General features: G+C 32.8%; 1 protein-coding gene across 1 annotated transcript in view; it reads left to right on the top strand.

Annotated features, from left to right (window-relative positions):
- The first annotated feature begins 1,096 nt into the window (after nt 1-1,096).
- Nucleotides 1,097-18,056, top strand: part of LOC118181089 (uncharacterized) — a 118,353-nt gene continuing 101,393 nt past the window's right edge. The window contains exon 1 of the mRNA XM_035350170.2: nt 1,097-1,998. Coding sequence (XP_035206061.2) covers nt 1,719-1,998 — 280 coding nt within the window. The 5' untranslated portion in view covers nt 1,097-1,718. The remainder of the gene's footprint in view (nt 1,999-18,056) is intronic.

Below are 18,056 nucleotides of genomic sequence, written 5' to 3'. Positions count from 1 at the left end.
TTGAAACTGTATATGATTATTTGTTTAAGATAAATCTGGGTAGTTTGTATTTTCTAATATAGCATTAAGTGAACGAAAGAGAGAGTAATCTTGGCAACGAACGTGCTGTTTGTTATACAAGTATTTCAAATATAAACATGCAGAATTTTCGTACGGCTTTCAACTTCTACAGTAATATACTGTAATATATTTGTTCACGATCGCTTCTGTGACATCATGTAAAAATATTACACTTTTCTCATCTGTTTTTCTTTTCCTTTAAAAAAAAGTTATTGAAAAAAGAAATTCCAAAATTTTTATGAGAATTACTGAAGTAGATTTTGAATTATATTTATATATGTGTGTGTGGGCATTTCATAGTAAGAAATCTTCTTTTCATTTTTTTATTTAAGATGTAGAGAAAATATGCAGTTCTACCGAATTATAGTCCAAAGATTATTTAAAAATAACTTACAGTATTTACCCGAAAATATAACACCTTCGATTATAATCGTCTTTACATTTTAAGATACGTTTTCGGAAATAAAATTGCAGCTATATATTTGATGACAGTTTGTATCTAATTAGAATTCTGCTAAAGTCAGCGTCAGAACTGATAATTAAGAAATGAATAATGGTGAATCTAACAGAACTGTTTTATGCATAAATACTATTTCTTAAGAGCTTGGTGGACAAAAATAAGCATCTTTGAAACAAAACTAATTCTAATACAGTATATTAGCCATCTGAAGTCAAAATAATTGTAGTATTGTTTTCTAACCCCCACAGGTGCGGCTGTTGTACCCGAAATAATATTATTTATTCACCGGCGCTCAGGGTGGACCATTCACGCTCAAGTAGGTCCAGTGTCACTGAGATGACCTAATGACCCCTGTTTCGTCATGCTCCATTAGGATGCGGAAGAGAGAGGGGATAGGAGAACCACAGTTACAGTCAACGCACTCCCTCCCGACACCAGAAGACGGAGCTGGGTGAATTGTTTTCTCTGCGAGGAGCACAACGCCGGTGACGGTAAATTTTAATTCGATTAACAGTCGCGAGAGCTATTGGCGGGCGGTCACGTGAGGCGGGGCGTTCCCTCCCCCCTGAAGCAGGAGCAGAGGTGGGAAGCAAGTGAGGCGGGGGGAGCGAAGAGCGGAGCACGAGGAGCAAGCATCCATTCTCTCTTCTCCTCTAGTTTTCAACCCCGCGTTCGCTGGCGGTTACGATTTGCCATTGCCTCCCTCCATACCGCCTCCCGTTGCCCACGCTAGAGAAACATCATTTAGTTAAAAGCTACTTTTACAGGTCCATGGGCTGCCCTTCCCTAGTGTCGTACAAGTAGCCTGCACCTATAAAGATTACAAGCGTAATCAGGCTTAGTCAGTCTGTTATGTTTGCTCGTGGAAGAAACCTTGTAGCTTATAGTCAAGAGCTTGATTGCAGGTATTATCTAATAATCTGCAAGTGGAATTTGATTTGAAGTTGACACTTTGCTTAAGAGTGTGGCTGGTCAGTAATATTTTTATTTATTGTGCCTCTAACTATAGACAAGGCATAACTGACTTTCATAAACCTAAATTAATTACGCTGCAGTGAAATTTAACTAATTAACACATCATTTAGAAGTGACATACGTCAGAACTGAATAATTTTTCCTAAAGTTTTATTCCTGCTCCACGAACTAATATTCGCCAGTCATCATTTCGCTGCTTCATTCCTCCACTCTGGGCATCAGTATGGACTACCCGTATCTGAACCAGCCAACATTTGACCCCAGCTGTTCTTTGGGCACTATGGAACTTCCCAGCTGCCAATTGCCTTGCTCTTACGCTGACTTGGGTTCCTGTAGTCAGATGACGTCAGCTGCAGCGTACAGGTATAGCACAGCGGCTGTACCTCGATCCTTTGGGGGTCCTACGGCCGTGGGGCCCCCTCCTTGTGGTATGGTGGCCGCAAGACCACGACACGATCAGGGTCCTGCTTCAGTTTTCAGTTCAGCGGGAATGGCCTTGCAAAGTAAGTAAAATCTAAAATATAATATTTCTTTAATACTTTACTCTGAAGAAAAAATTGTTTGTATAAGTACCTTCCTCGAATGCTCCTACTGAGGCAACTGCAGAAAGTGGAGGCAGAACCTTTGCCTTTAAACGTTCGGGTCTTGTAACTCGGTTACCGTGGAGGGTGGGAGGAAGAAGGGCAGGGAGTGCCGAGGAGGAAAGGAAAAGGCCGCCCGGAAATTAAATAATTTGATAGCGCCAGGTCGATGCTGAATAATCCAGAGGATGACTATTTAGATCCCTGGCAGCTAACCTGATTTTCTCGGGCTGCGATTCATATTTCTTCAGCAGGCCAATATACGTCATTTTTCTTGCTTAGACTCAATTTGGGCGAAGCTTTAACCCGGTTAGTAGAAGAAAGCCCAGACCGCCCAAATTTGATCATAGGCCATTGCCACACATAAATCTTCTGAAGAAAAACACTCCCTTTTCTTACCTTTTGGTCAGAAGGTGCCATAGAGATCGGATCACTTTCCGAAGAGCAGTTACGGGTTTCAGACTTTGCCAAGAGAAGCGTGATCCGCTAATGAAGATTTTAAAATATTTTGGAAAAATTTATTTGAATTCGCAATTTAGAAGATTGAGTAAATCAAATTGCCTAAATAATTCTGCTATGTGATTTTGTCAGATTTATAAATGCTGAAAAGAGTGGATAATCACCATCATACATCTTTAAGAAGTTTATATTCGTCAAGATTATGATGTAGTCCACGATAGATGAAGTTAAAGTTGTTACTTTTAATTGCCGCTACTTATTATGGATTATTTGCTGTGCTTTTCCCATTCAATGATGTTGTATTCAAGCTGGTAAACAGTGATGTGAGAAATTAACAACAGGAAGGTAATTTTATTTTTAGATACTTATTCAGGATTTACTTAACAAAGTTTGTAGTTGAGCAATCATAAAATTCAATTTCTTCTGGATCACTAAGTTTTAGGAGAGTAAATAACTGATAAAATTAACTGAAGTCATGAACTTCATTTCAAGCCATTAAAAATATCCGTAAAAAATGTTAGTCAGAAATTAATTGAAAACAGGTATAACAACATTTTTTCAAATTATCGTTATTTTGCTTTATTCATTTTGTTTGTTACATGGGCGTTTCTGTAGTTAAAATAAATAAAATCTTTCTGTAATTATTTTTATATTCTTGATTCTTTCGGAACCCTTGAGTGTAATTTGAAGAACTTTTACTATTTAAAACTCCCAGAAGGATTTTTATTAGGAAAAGATTTGATTCATTTGCTGTAATTGAAAATATGCTGTGAAGAATTCGGAATAAAATTATACATTCAAAATAAGTATTCGTATCTAAAAACATTTCATTGAAAAGATAATTGGTCCTCAAACATATATATATTCATTTAAAGCTAAAACTAGACCCTTTTGGGGATAGAACCAAAGTTTAAATTTTTTTTATTAAAGTTTTTATAAAGGAAGTTTAATATAATTCTATTGATATGAGTTCAGAATCTGATTTTTGAGATATTAATCTGATTGTTATTTACTTCAGTTATTTCTAAAATTACTCTTTACAATGTTTTGAATTTTTTTATCATGCCCATGCTACTTTATAGATATATTAGTCATGTTTCGTTTAAAAATAAACTGTTACAAAATCTTGCGTAAAAGTGTATTATGAGAAAGAACGACAGGAAGAATGTTAAAACACATCAATTCTTGAGCAGAATATATTTTACTCTGAAGGAATGTTAAAACACATCAATTCTTGAGCAGAATATATTTTACTCTGAAGGAATGTTAAAACACATCAATTCTTGAGCAGAATATATTTTACTCTGCTTCGCAAATACTCCCAGTTTCTGCCAAAAAGCTGTTTTTGTTATTATAATTGACTAATCTTTGCTATATAATAATATTTTTGCATATTTTGTATCATATCATACCCATAGGAATGATATTATCGTTTTGTAAAACAGCCCGACATCCATGCATAAATAAATGAATGCCATCGTATTTTATTAAAAGACAACCGCAATCATTATAAGACTATACCAGTGCAAATTCCTAAAGGAGTTTTAGTAATGAGTCTTAAAGAATGTATATATGCTTTTGGTTTTCAATAGTCAGCGAAAATATGAGTGTTGCATTATAAAAGCAGCATAGCAAAAACAAATTCTGACAACACGATTTGCCATTTTGCATACGCGTGACACTCAGTACGGTGAGGAAAAATGATTTGTTTGTTATAAGCAGTAAGGCAAGTATTGTTTTTAATTGGTTCTGTTTTGGTTGGACTGAATTAGATGAGAGTTGGTTCAGTTCGGCATCAGAATTATGAATTTGGGTTATCTAACGTGTCAGATATTTTGATATTTCAAAATGAATCTGAAGAAATAAACAAGTAGAAAACAAAATTCCGATTTTTTTAAAATTTACAATGTTTATAAAATTGAAGGTGTCTTCCAAAAAGAATTACAAGTTTTGTTTTAAAATCTTTCAAATACGACAATCGGAAATTTTTGCTATCTATTAATGTTAAATTATTAAAAAATTGTTGTCTCTATGTTAATCTTTATTATATTGCAAAAGGGATATAAACTTATTTTCTAATATATGTTTTTATATTTAAGAGGTGTTTCAGGTAATCAAACACAGATTTTTAATTAATTTTTTTAGCAATTTATCAGATTTGATAAAAAATATATTCAGAGAGACAATGAGAGATGTGCTAATCCAATACTTCACAAAACATACTTCGCAACATAGTTGGAATAGTTTGCCATTTAAAATTTTTACGTCTCTTGTATCATATATGTAAAGTAATTAAAATTAGATACTAGAGAAAAGCAATAAGAATGCAATAAGAATTTACATTATTGTTGATTTTTCTAGCATCCAGTTCATTTAACGTATTCTTTAGCATAAAACTGGTTAATTTCTTATAAATGACAACTCACACGGAAAAGTTTATAACTAGTAATACCACTTCTAACTATTGCATGTATTTAAAAATATTTGGAAAAGTTTTATGATTTTTTTTTCCTTTAGCTTACTAGCTTTCCCATTTCTTTCACACTTATTTCTGCTGCAATAAGAGCAATCGATGAATTTAAACGAAGGATAATGATGCGTAATTTTGCATCCCGTTTAAGCTGTAAACTCTGTAAGCTGTATTAACGCTTTATGAAATTAAGTAAAATGGAAAATTTCTACGTTGGGTTTTAGAAATAAACGCAACACTAATTTAAAAAATGTATAGCACAATATCATTAATAAACTTAATATGGAGATGTAAATATATATTTCAAAAATCAGTAGAATTTCTTTAATTTTTTAATGGTTCAAAAAATTTTAAATTTTTCATGCTCTAAAAATTTGCTTCTGTTGATGAAATATTAGGCATCTATAGATTTGGAATATGAAAGTACATCTGGTAATTATGTACAATTTCATTTATTTTCTTCTAAGTTTTTAAAAGAAAATGCCAATTTTCTTTTTCATACTTATAATTTGTGCAACAGATATAACTATAGTTTACCACGGCAATTCTAAATACAATTAAATTGCTCTTAATTGATTAACACATAACAGAAATCTTAAACAAGGCAAAATGTTATACTTTCCATAAAAAGTTTAGTTATCTGTGAAACGAATCAGTAAGAAAAGGAAAATTTGAGGGAATATCATCGCATAATACAAGGTGTTAAAATAATAAAATAGAGTGCAAAAGATTACAAGTTACAAAGTGCAAGAAATAATTAAAAAGTATCAATTTTAGTTAGCAGTTTTCAAATTTTTGAATTCTGCAGTTTTAGTGCGGAGTGTTATAATTCAATAACAACACAGTATCGTGTATCAGAAGTAATAGCTTCATCGCACGAGTAATTAAGACTTTAGTTCTTTGAATAAATTTAGGATATCTTGTAATATTTGCTTATAGTAATCTGTCTGCGATCTTTGATAGTTCCACAGTAAATAATTGCAAGAATTAAAGTTTTAATTGTATGCTTATCATTCGATACCATTTTCAGTGAATTTTTTGCATCTAAAATGAGTTATTGGAACCGAATTTTATTTCTTTCCAAGAAAAATTATCTTTGAACTCCTGGGGTGGCGCTCATTTTTGCATAATAATGATAATAATAACAGCAAATAATGGTAAAGCACGTTGTGATGACGTGTAAAGTATAAATTCTCCTTCCTATAACTGTTGATAATCGTGCCCATTGACAATACCTTTACTTTATACTGAGTCAGCAGTTCACTTAGAAAATACTGTACAGAATTCACAACATTTGTTGTTGCAGAGACGTTATAATATAATAGATTTAGATTCTTAGTTCTTCAGTATCTGTAATTATAACCATTCATTTGAAAATGTATTTTCCCTAAATGAGAGATTATTTTCGTTAATCTGTTCTACCATCCATTAAATATGCAAAACCATTTCTCTTTTAAGTGTTGTTATTCTTAAGCGGCTAATAAAAGTTTGAACAAAAATATAAAACATTCCAAAGTTCTCATTTCTTTCCGACGAAAATCTAGATATATCTAATTGCCATGAAGCTTTGGAAGGTTTGTTGTCAGATCGTCTATTCCTTGCATCAAAATGATTTTCGTTAACTCAATTTTATCATTTAACCAAAAAATGTTGGAAAAAACTCGAAAAATATGACGAAAATTGGTAATACTGTGAAATCGGCCACTTTTGAAACTAAAGCCTACTGTGAAATCGGCCACTTCAGTAGGAATAATCGTTAACACAAATTATCTACTAAATTCGCGTCAAACAATTACTTCAATAATTTTATCATTTACACTCATGTCCATAAATTAAGGATAATTCGGAGTCACGTAGAAATCGAACTCTAAAATAAATATATCACCAGTAAAATCACTACACATATCTTCAAAATCATATGCAAATTTCAGGAAGTAACCAAATGACACCGATGGTACGTCACAATGACGAGAGTGTAAGAGAGTGATGTATAAGGAACACAGGCAAAGAAGTAAAATTTTTCGCAGGCACTTTATAAGCATTTCAGTGCAATAACCGAATAGTTATGACACAAAGGACGCATTCGGATGATTTTTTACGTGGTAGAATTATCGGCCGTCTGGAATGTGGGCGTACCCAACTGGAAGTATCAGACGAACTTGGAATTGCCCAAAGTGTCATCTACAGGCTTTGGCAACGCTTCCAAGATGATGGTAATGTGAGTAGACGTTACAGCACAGGTCGTCCCAGAGTTACAACGCCGAATGAGGATCGGTATTTGGCAGTTACTGCCAAAAGAAACAGGCGGAGCACAGCCTCAGACCTGTCTCGTCAGCTCTCTTCAGCCACTAGTACGACAATTTCAAGGCAGACCGTGTACAGACGCTTAGGGCAGATTGGTCTATATGCTCGTAGACCTGTCAGATGCGTTCCACTTACTGCAACTCACTGTCGCCTGCGGTTAGCCTGGAGTAGAGAGCATGCATTGTGGACACCGCAACAGTGGGCTTGTGTGATGTTTTCCGACGAGTCCAGGTTTAGCTTGCAGTCTGATTCTCGCCGGACTTTCATATGGAGAGCTCCAGGTACCCGTTACCACCAAGAAAACATCATTGAACGACACCGTTACGGTGGTGCAGGAGTGCTCGTTTGGGGTGGAATTATTCTGTGTTCCAGAACTGATCTGCATGTTCAAATTGGAACCATGACAAGCCAAATCTATCGGAACGTCATTCTGGAACAACATGTATGTTTGTTTCGGGGCGCCATGGGCGCACAATTTGTGTTTATGGATGACAACGCCCATCCTCACCGTGCAAACATCGTAAGTGAATGCCTTCAATCGGAGGATATCACCCGTATGGACTGGCCCGCATTCTCACCGGATGTGAATCCAGTAGAGCACGTGTGGGACATGCTTGGCCGACGAGTTGCAGCTCGTCAACCTCCTCCTACATGTCTATCGGAACTTCGGAGAGCATTGCTTTTTGAGTGGTGTAATATCCCCCAAGATCAGAAGATCGATAATTTGATACTCAGCATGCCTAGGCGTTGTACGGACTGTATTGCATCGTCTGGCAGACATAAAATGTATTAACAATCATACCAACCATTTAATATTGTTTTTTTGTAAATACGTCTTTTTTTGTAATTTGCTCCAGGGAGAAAAAAACGCTAACTTTTTTAATAATGTCAAACATATAGCATCTCTTTTTGCTCTTTACCTTTTGTTTAATAAATAAACTTTACAAATAAGTCAAATATGGTTTGCTTCTAACTCTTGCTTTGCCTGATTTCGCATTATCCTTAATTTATGGACACGAGTGTAGTATACGTACATTTTTTCAAGCTAATTAAAGAGCAGTGTCGTAAAATTTTTATATATAAACTCATACGATAAGGCATTTAAGTGAATAAAAATGCAAACCGGTATAAATATATATTTTATATTATTTGGGCCACCTTGTGTGAAGTAAAAATGTTATATAGACATTCCTTTTCTTAGACATCAAAATTACAAACAAACAATATAAAATTTCGCCACGTGTATCTAATTGTTTTTAATCATCATGTTCCAGAATACACATACACTCACATTCACTTCAGAAAAAAGTTGATTTTTTTCTGATAAGCACATGCATGTATTGCATTTATTCGATCTTAAGGCATATCCCTAATAGTATCCCCAATAGTATTAACAAAAAAAGAAAGCTTTGATATTAAGAAAATAAAATAAACGAAATTAAAATATGTCAAGTAAAAATTATTTTATTAATTTTCTTCAATTATATAATAACAACAACACTTCCATTTGAATTACTCTTAGAAAAATTTACTGCTTTGAAGTATTTGGTAACTCTACGGCTTTCTTTTCAGAAAAATCTGCAGTTTTAAGAGAAGATCGATTCTGCAGCATACATAATTTTTATGGAAGTTTATATAAGAAAATGTTGAAGAAATGTGGCATATCGATAAATTCTCTTGTTGAGCGATAAAATGCTCTAAAACGACAACTTTAGGATCTTCATAATTAAAAACTAATTTTACGATTATTAGTTCAATAAAAGAAGTTATCATTTTCTATAAAATGTTTCTGAAATTTCATTGAAAGATCAAAGTTTCAAATCTGTCATATCAAAAATAATTTTTGAGATAATCGTACCCGTTACCACCAATACCAAGTCACCCGTTACCCGTACCAAGTCATTTATATAAAATAAGTATCTGATTTGTTTTGCTAATCTGCATCATGTCTAGTTTAACTTAATGCAAGAACTCCTCGAATTTTGAAGCACAGGAAAAATGTCCCTTTTCTAGACCCTTGGATTGTACACACAGGCTCGAATTCAATAAGTCTATTTTCAAAGCGGAACTAATTGCCCTAAATGCTGCAATCTGGTACACAATAAAACATGTGCCGAATGCCATGACCTTTAGTGACTCGGCGTCTAGCCTCCAGGTCATATCGGGCACATGTAGCAGAGGCCCGTTGGCACAATCCAGTCACAACATAATCTTGCGAATTCCTTCTCCCAATCGTCCTGTTCTGCGTTGAACTCACAAGAGTATCACCGGAAAAAGGAACTGGAGGATGATCTGGAGAAAAGGGCAGCAAGCAACGTCCAAGATGAAGTGATTTACACTCTCCTTCCAACATCATATTTTAAGCGGACCACTCAGGAGCACATGCTCAGAAAGTGGAAAGAAAGATTGCTCGCAGTCAATCACGGATCGCAAGGCGTTTCTTTTCTTTCCAAAGGTAACAGAATTTATGCAGGAGCTCGTCTTCACTGACACAATACTTCTCTAGACACGGTCCATTCCCAGCATATATGCACCGCTTCCGATTCAGTGACATAGATGTTTGCGTATGCGGAAGGAAAGTAAGAGCGGACCACTTCGTATTTCACTGCCCACTGACTTCAGAATATCACCTTAAAAAACTAGCTTCCACAAACTTGTAAGCATGGACAGCTAACATTGGCAGTAACAGATCTGCACAAAATAAAATTGCCTCATTCATTACATTTTGTGCCTGTGCCTCAGCCATCTCAAGCCATATGCGGCCTGCTCCAAACACGTCCGCAACGTAAGTTTCCTGTAGCAACAGGAGTATAGCGACACACTTTCCCTCTATACTCATCGCTGCTACCCATATTCAACTTTGTACATAGTTCTGTATGAATATGCATATTTATAATTTGATTACCTGTTTATTGACTGCCCATATGTTTAAATGATATGGCTCCTACATTAGCATATGTTCTAGCTGCAATTTGACTTTGTTACAGTTTTGTCTATCTCTGACTGCTCAAAGTGATGCGTGTGCTCACATCTTCTGTAAATCAAATTGTTTTGCTATCTTTAATAAGTTTTAAGCTATATTTGGTGAGTTTAACAGAACTCATCTCATGAACATAGTATCTTCCGATGTGCTGGCATCTTAACTCCGGATGGCTAACACTCCGGTAGGACGCTAACTTGAGCGGTGACCAGTGTAATCCCTGACACACCGTTACTCATCTTCGGATGTATAATTATGAAATCTGAAAAACATTTATTTTATGATTAGCGCTAATTTTAAATATAGTAGAATCTCGCTTATTGGAAGTAACTAGGACTGCATTATTTAAGATAACTCTTTTTGGGATAATTTGTAGTAACTATTTTCGAAACGGTACAAACAAATATTTGTAGCACAGTTCAGCAATGCAATGTCAAAAACAGAATACATGCATAACATTATATTCGCATGAATGTATGTTTATACAGTTATTTCATTGAAAAACAAATAACTGCGCTGAACTCTGCAACAAATATTTGTAGCACAGTTCAGTATTGCAATGTCCAGAAGCAAATGCATGTATTCAGATAAGTGTAGGTTTATACAGCTGTTCCACTGAAAAAGATAAATGATAAAAGATCTTCTTTTGAACTCATTTTTACTTATGCTTCATCCCTGAACTCAGCACAATATTTAGTATGCTTTGATACACTATGTAAAAAATCTGAGGATAAATTTTTAATTCAGGAATTATTAAGTTTTCCAGTTTTAGAAATCATCTTCTAAATACTGCGCACATAAAGGTGAAACATTTACATTAAAAATTTTTCTCACAAAATGACATAAATTCATTTAAAATACTTTCAGTTTATTATTACTATGATTGTTATTTAAATAATATATTGGAATCTTTTATGTAATATTTTTGGAAATTTAGCAGATCTCAGGTAGTCAGGTAGCTATTTCAATACATTAAAAGTTTAAATTGCCATAATCTATCTACGCATGGGGATACTTGAAAATCTTACGTTGAACATGTGTCACAGAGCAGTCATTTTGTATAGTATCAGTTTGAATAGCTGCATAATGAGGGAAAACTTTGTTGTCATTTCGATGAGCAGCGGAATAAATTTAAATATAGCTTCAGTAGTGAAACGGCATTGTTTTTTATTACATGAAACAAAATTTTTACATTTAAAGAAAACCAAAATTATACAGTTCTAAATATACTGTCTACTTCCCTTTCCTAAGGTCTGAAAAGATGATCAAAATGGATTTATTTACCTAATTTTGTTGGTTTATTTACTAATACTTGACTTTAATACTTAACTCGAGCAGTTAAAAAATAAACACATCTCATAATTCTCCTGTTACTCACAATAAACTCGTATAAACTGCATGTTGTAGCACATCATTATAACTCTTCATTTACTCTCTTGTCAACTTCGCTTCTTGTTCCTTTATCTCATGGATCATTTGCCGAAAATTAAGATTTATGCGGTCATATAACTGAAATGTATTTTAGTTGCGTTAAGACTTTACTCTGTATATCATGTGCAACAAGTGTGAGTGTTTGTGTGTGGAAGTTGGGCATTATTATTAATTCAGTCTCATCTTATGCATGCATCTTTCCCAAGAACTTAATGCACATTAATTTACTGCGTGAAATTCGTTCTATAGACTAGGCTATTGCACCGAATATCATCATTTTATTTTATTTAGCTACCTCTCAAATAGAAATACTTGCAAAAAATTAATACTTCGTTCCTAATGATAATTTCAAAATTAAAGTGAGGATGCTTTTTAATAAACCATGGCGTTTTATAAATACGTTTTAAGAACATGCCTCAAGATAAAATAGTTTTATTTTTTAAGTTTTCAAAAGAAAGCTTTAAGAAATGTGTGAAATTAGATGTTTTTGATGGGTAAAGACTCCCTTTAGAAATTCCCTTTCGTTCCTTTAGAAAAGTATTTTGTTTTTAAGAAATAGTGCGTAATTTATAGTCTTGTGAAATCACAAGTCAGTTTACAAGTATATGAAATTATACGCATAATACTTACATATTTCATGACTTTTAACAATGTTTACGCTTTTAATATATCATCGTTCAAATGCTTTTTTTGTAGTAGTAGTGATCATCTGTATTGGTTTCTATATGCTGTGTGTTATATTTCTTTTTATCGCATGCAGTATTGCAATACATCGCTTGTGGACTTAATAATTTTGTTGTATCGTATAGTTTTCTCTAGCATTTTGATTTACTCAGTGATCGATAATTTGGCTCAAAATTGGAATATTTCCTGCGATCTGAAAGTAATTTGTATAAGATTAGGTTTCTAAAATTGAGTTTTTTCCACTATCTTTAAATTTCTAATTTGGAACCGAAACTAACATTTGCTTTCAACCAGATAGTGCAATTAAAGTTTCTCCAATTAATCTTACAAGCGGTATAAAAATAAGTTCTTGAAGTGAAAAAAAAAGCATTTTTTCTTCAAGGTATGATTAATTACAACAATGCCTAAATTAAGGTGCCAGATAATTAATCCTGATTTTTATCGTTAATGTGTCCTTTTTCACCGACTGTACAGACTTTAAAAAAGTATGACTACAAAATATTAAACGAGAAGAATAACAACTGCGGGGCATCTTTTCAGATATTACTTATTCTTTGTTTAAATTATCAAAAGGAGCTTTTTGAATTTGTGTCTAAATAAAATGAAATGTTATGCCTTATAATAGAATTATAATAAAAAATCATATTATTGTTCACTTGAAGGTTGGCCATAATAATTAGCATTTTTCATTTGTATTGCAGTCATCTTTGAAGGGCATTTTTTGAATATTTTAAAAATTAAAAAAAAAACTAATTAAATAACTTTTTATTGTTTTAGAATTTAGTGACATTCTGATATAATCACGTAATATATGATATAATCTGGTGTTCATCTCATAGTAATAAAGAATAATTTAAATTCTTTACTTAAAAAAAGAGTAAACGCCTGCAAACTATACGTTGAAATATTCTCAAGTGATAACAAAAGGTCACGCATAATTGTTAAAAAATTACGATTTTTTGTAGTATATGTATCCGTGGAAATTTAGCCATTATAAACTTGTCCAATTAGATGCCCTTTCAATGAAATAACTATTTTCATTATATTCATTATATGAAGATTCAATATATATATGACTATTATCATTATATTTTGTAAACTTAATTTTGAAATGAAGCTTTTAAGTTAACATTATGGTAAGTTAGGCGAACCGTGAAATAGGCGTTCTATAAAACTGAGAGATTTCATGAAGTGTACAGATATTCTCGCCAGAGTTAAGTAATGTGTTAAGAAAAGTTTGCTTGCAGTCGAGGTACTAAACATAAATTACCTCTTCTGAAGAATAAATTCTAAATCTAGCGCAGCTGATTTCTAAAACGTGATAACCTATTTTTGACTAAATTGTCTCTCAACGCAAGCAAGTGAAGTCACTTATTTGCTATTCGTTATTTAGTCCTCTAGTTTCCTGGCCATGCTATATGATACTTTTATAACCCATAATAACAATATTTTCCATTTCAGTTCTAACTTTACATTATAAAATATTTTAAGGTATCTTGAAAAAGTTCTTTAAATGTATCTCAATAATGGTCCATTTGACTATTATATGAAAGTTGCCAAAAGAAGTAAATTTATTATTAATAATAGAAGTAATACCAACAATAATAATATGTAACAATTTTGTTTAAAATCTTTGTTTACAATTTTAAATAAAAGACTGGCTATTTCTTCCTTTTCTTCTCATCTTGTATACGTGTACTTTTAAGATTGCGAAAAATTCGGAACATTTTCTACGAATGTTTATTCGAAATATTCAATAATTTAACTATGACAATTAAATTGAGTAAGAAATAACAAATGCAAGTTTCATTAACGAATGCAATACAAAGTGTTATTCGCCTTTCGAAAACTGAATCGCTATCAAAATTAGAGAAAAATCAACCTTGGGTAACGGTTAATTTTAGAGGAAAGTTCTATGTATTTGAAGAAAACCATACATGTTTCTCTTTTTAAACAAGTAAAATTATTATACGTAATTTCGTTTTCGGTAAAGAGTCGTTGAAATAAATAAAATTAAACTAAATAACTAAGAAAAGAGCAACAGTTGTAGCATGTAGTACTGAAGAGGTTTGAAAATAGTTAGCGGAAAAATTTTCTTCAATATTCTGGAAAGAAGAAAACTAGAATTAAATTCATGGGTTAACTTAGCAAATTTTGGTAAATGTAAAAGACACCGAGTAAGTTTTTAGCCAAGAGAAAATCTTTCCTGGATATTTTAGCAGAAGAAAAATTAAAAGTTAGGTTTGGCTTATATAACTATGCCAAAGCACTCGAGGGTTTATGTGCCTAAGCGAAGAGACGCATTCTTGCGGGAATTTCTAAGGGCAACTGTCTTGTATACACGTTACATATGGGGAAAACTACGAAAGCATCCATGCAGCATAGCCCGTTCGTTGGGATTCGAACCCCCGACCAAACTATCGACTTAATCGATCGGCTGTTGGCAGGTGAAAAATTAAAGGAAGGTGTGTTTTTTATGAAAACTTTTAAAGCTGCTTTAGTTTAAGCGATGTATATTAAACTATACTAGAAAGATATATATAAATTTCCTCAAAATTAAAACCTGATAAGGACTCTATAGATTGAACAGCGAAGTTCATTAAAGAGAGACGTTATGAACAACGGGACAAGTTAAATGAGCTGCAAAAATTAATAGAAACTGAAACAAAGAAATTGCTTTACTTCTAAAAAAAGTAAATTAAAAGTATTGAAATGTATTAATAGGAAATTTTATAAATTAGAATGCTATTCACCTACGAGAAATCCAACGAAATTTAAAAAAAAAAAAAAAAAAAAAAAAAAACAGTCCGGGAAAGTGAGATGTCAGCTAGAATACTTTAAAGGAAAATGTTTGTGATGGAAAGAAGAAGATTTTTGAAAAGTGTTTTCAATAATGAAAGCAGAGGAAGGATAGCATAAGCTTTCTTTGATTGAATTTTGTTTATTTCATATTAAGGTTTATCTACAGCTGTTAGCAAGATGTGTAACGAGCTGCAAATTGCAAATAGAGATATAAACGAGGATACAACTTGGTTAGAAAATTCTTACGGGTATTCATACATTTATTTTTGTTTAAAACCTGATTAAAGAGCTTTGAAATATTAATCTTGCTTTGAATAGCAGCTTTTGTGCACTCTTTGTCTGAAAGTTTTAGGATAAAATGAATTCGAAAACGAAAGCATTATAGAGTTTGGTGTTCTGCGGTGCATAAACTGGTATGCAAACTCCTAACAGACTTAGAGCGAACTGTCGTTCGTCTGAAGATAATGATACACTCTTAAGAAGGTTACAAAATAACGTGTTTATTAAATCGAGAATTTTGAACATATAATGCACATCTCGTGCTCAACAAGGTCAGCCAATTGTGGCGAGATAACTTAAAAGTAACAGTCAAATTTAAACTGAAGCTTAGTAGTCTTGAAGATTATACAATTTATTTAACGGGAAGCTGCCTCAAACTTCTCACCTGCATAACAAGTAAAATTTCGGCAACTATAATGCAAAGTCAAAAACTATAGTCTTAGCTAAGCAAAGGAAACCCAGTAAAGCGGCCTTCACAGGGAGATAGTCTGTCTTAAAAATAGTAAAGCTCACCTTAAATATTCTTAACTTAATTTGCATTCTTGTAGGGAATCGGAAAGTAGTGACAATCAAGATCTAAATGATAATATCAGGTTAGATTAACATAATGGAATATTGCACATTCGTAATTCATAAATTAAGAACTTTTTTCCTCGGGAAACTATTTGGGCCTTCCGTGAATTATCACTGATTTCTTACTAACTTACTAGATGACTATGAGCAAGTAAGATTATATCTTACATAGAATACAACTAAGATAGGCCGCGCTTTAAGCGAAGCATTCTTTAACGGCATTTTCGAAATCAGTTTTCTGAGTTTTTTAAGGTAAAAGCCAAAACGTTTCATTTTTCAGAAAATTAGTATTCTTAATATACATAAAGAGTTTTTTAATTGACCTTAAATTTCTGTTATGATTGAATATTTAGTACCAACAGTTATACCTCAATATATGTCAGTTTAAAAAAGTTCTAAATGAGTAAGTTTAGAAAAATAATTTTACAGCAGAATGTATATGGTTTTTATGCCTCTCGTAAAGCGTTTTGTGACCCTGGGCGGTAAGGGAATGCCTGGTTAACGCACGATGCTTGAAAATATAATACTGTGTCATAATACTCTCATAAAAATACTTCATTTATCTCATAGACATTCTATTTATATACTTCCTTTACTATCTATGAGCAAAACACATAGAAACAAAGAAAAATCTCCCATCGGCAGAAAGCGCAATTCAAAATTTCCATTTTGCAACAAAAGACAAAATCGCTACTCCCAAAAAGAAACTACAGCGGTTTTCCGAAACCACCTGTTGGCCTTGAGTTTTTACCACCACCGAAGCTATCACAGCTAATTAAGTAACCGAGAATAATTAGCAAAAATCAGATTAGCACTAATTGCGATTCACTGCCACTCTTTAGAGCGCATGCTAATTTGGCTCATTCTTTACGAGAGTAGAAAGATCTCTAAATGCTCAGGTTTGGGAGGGTTTTTGCAAGCGCTTCTCTCTTTTCAGTTGATAAGATATTTTTATCCTTCCCTTCTTATGGTTTGCTTTGCGAATGAAGGAATAATGGATTCTAATGGGCTAAGTTTTTTTTATTTATTGTTTGTAGATAATTAATCCTCTGTTACGAAGTATTAAGAAAGATGAGGGTTCTTTTGGGCGAGATGTTATGTTTCGTCGCGCAATGTGATTCAGTCTTGCATTTCTTTGAAACAGAGAATTCCAAGATGTTATTTTGATAATTTTGCAGACCAAAGTTGTTGATACTGCTTTTATAAAAGCTTTCCGAACAGAATGACTTGCAAAGATTTAAAAAGTAAAATGTTAAATTTTATGATAATAAAATTAAGGGATAAGAATTTGAGATTTCTGAAAACGTAAAGAGCTGGTTCAAAATTGATTAAAACAGATTAATATATAAAAGCATAATGATTTTTTACCGGTTTACTATCAGCCTAGACGAAATTTTGGATGCAGGTAGTCATGTTCATCTTATCAGAAATAAATTACAAGGGGGCAATATTAAGAAAAGGAATTTAGCTAGAATTAAGAGAGATTCAACGATATGTTGCATCGTAATTTTCTTGGCAATCAGCTATAAGTTTGAACAAACATTTAAATATAAGTATTATATGCACTTAGCAATATTTAGATGCAATTAATCTTTATTAGGTCTAAAATAAATTCTATATATCAAAATCAAGCATCTTTTACTTTGTTTCAAGATTTATAATTTCAGTTATTATTACATTTACATAACTAATCAGGGAGGTAAATACAGTAAATGTGGACAAATACCAAAGTGAAGACATAAACAAAGATGGAAATATCTTTCTTAATCCTTTTTTCTTATGTTTTATCTAACATCTAACGCATATTTAAACTGATGTCCCAGTCTGAATTTGAACTCATGATTTAACATTTTGATTGTAAACACAATTCTGTTTGTAACTGTATTTTATTTCTATGAATAATGGGTTTATTCTTAAGTAAATAAAATACGTAAATATACTTATGTGTGCTCATATTTTCAGTGAGAATAGCCAATGAATTAAAAATCTTCGTTGTTA

The sequence above is a fragment of the Stegodyphus dumicola genome, chromosome 5, assembly GCF_044657685.1.
Source record: "Stegodyphus dumicola isolate Sdum_Otavi_A_Nest chromosome 5, ASM4465768v1".
In the NCBI taxonomy this organism is placed as follows: Eukaryota; Metazoa; Arthropoda; class Arachnida; order Araneae; family Eresidae; genus Stegodyphus; species Stegodyphus dumicola.
This window is presented reverse-complemented; position numbering and strand designations above follow the sequence as displayed.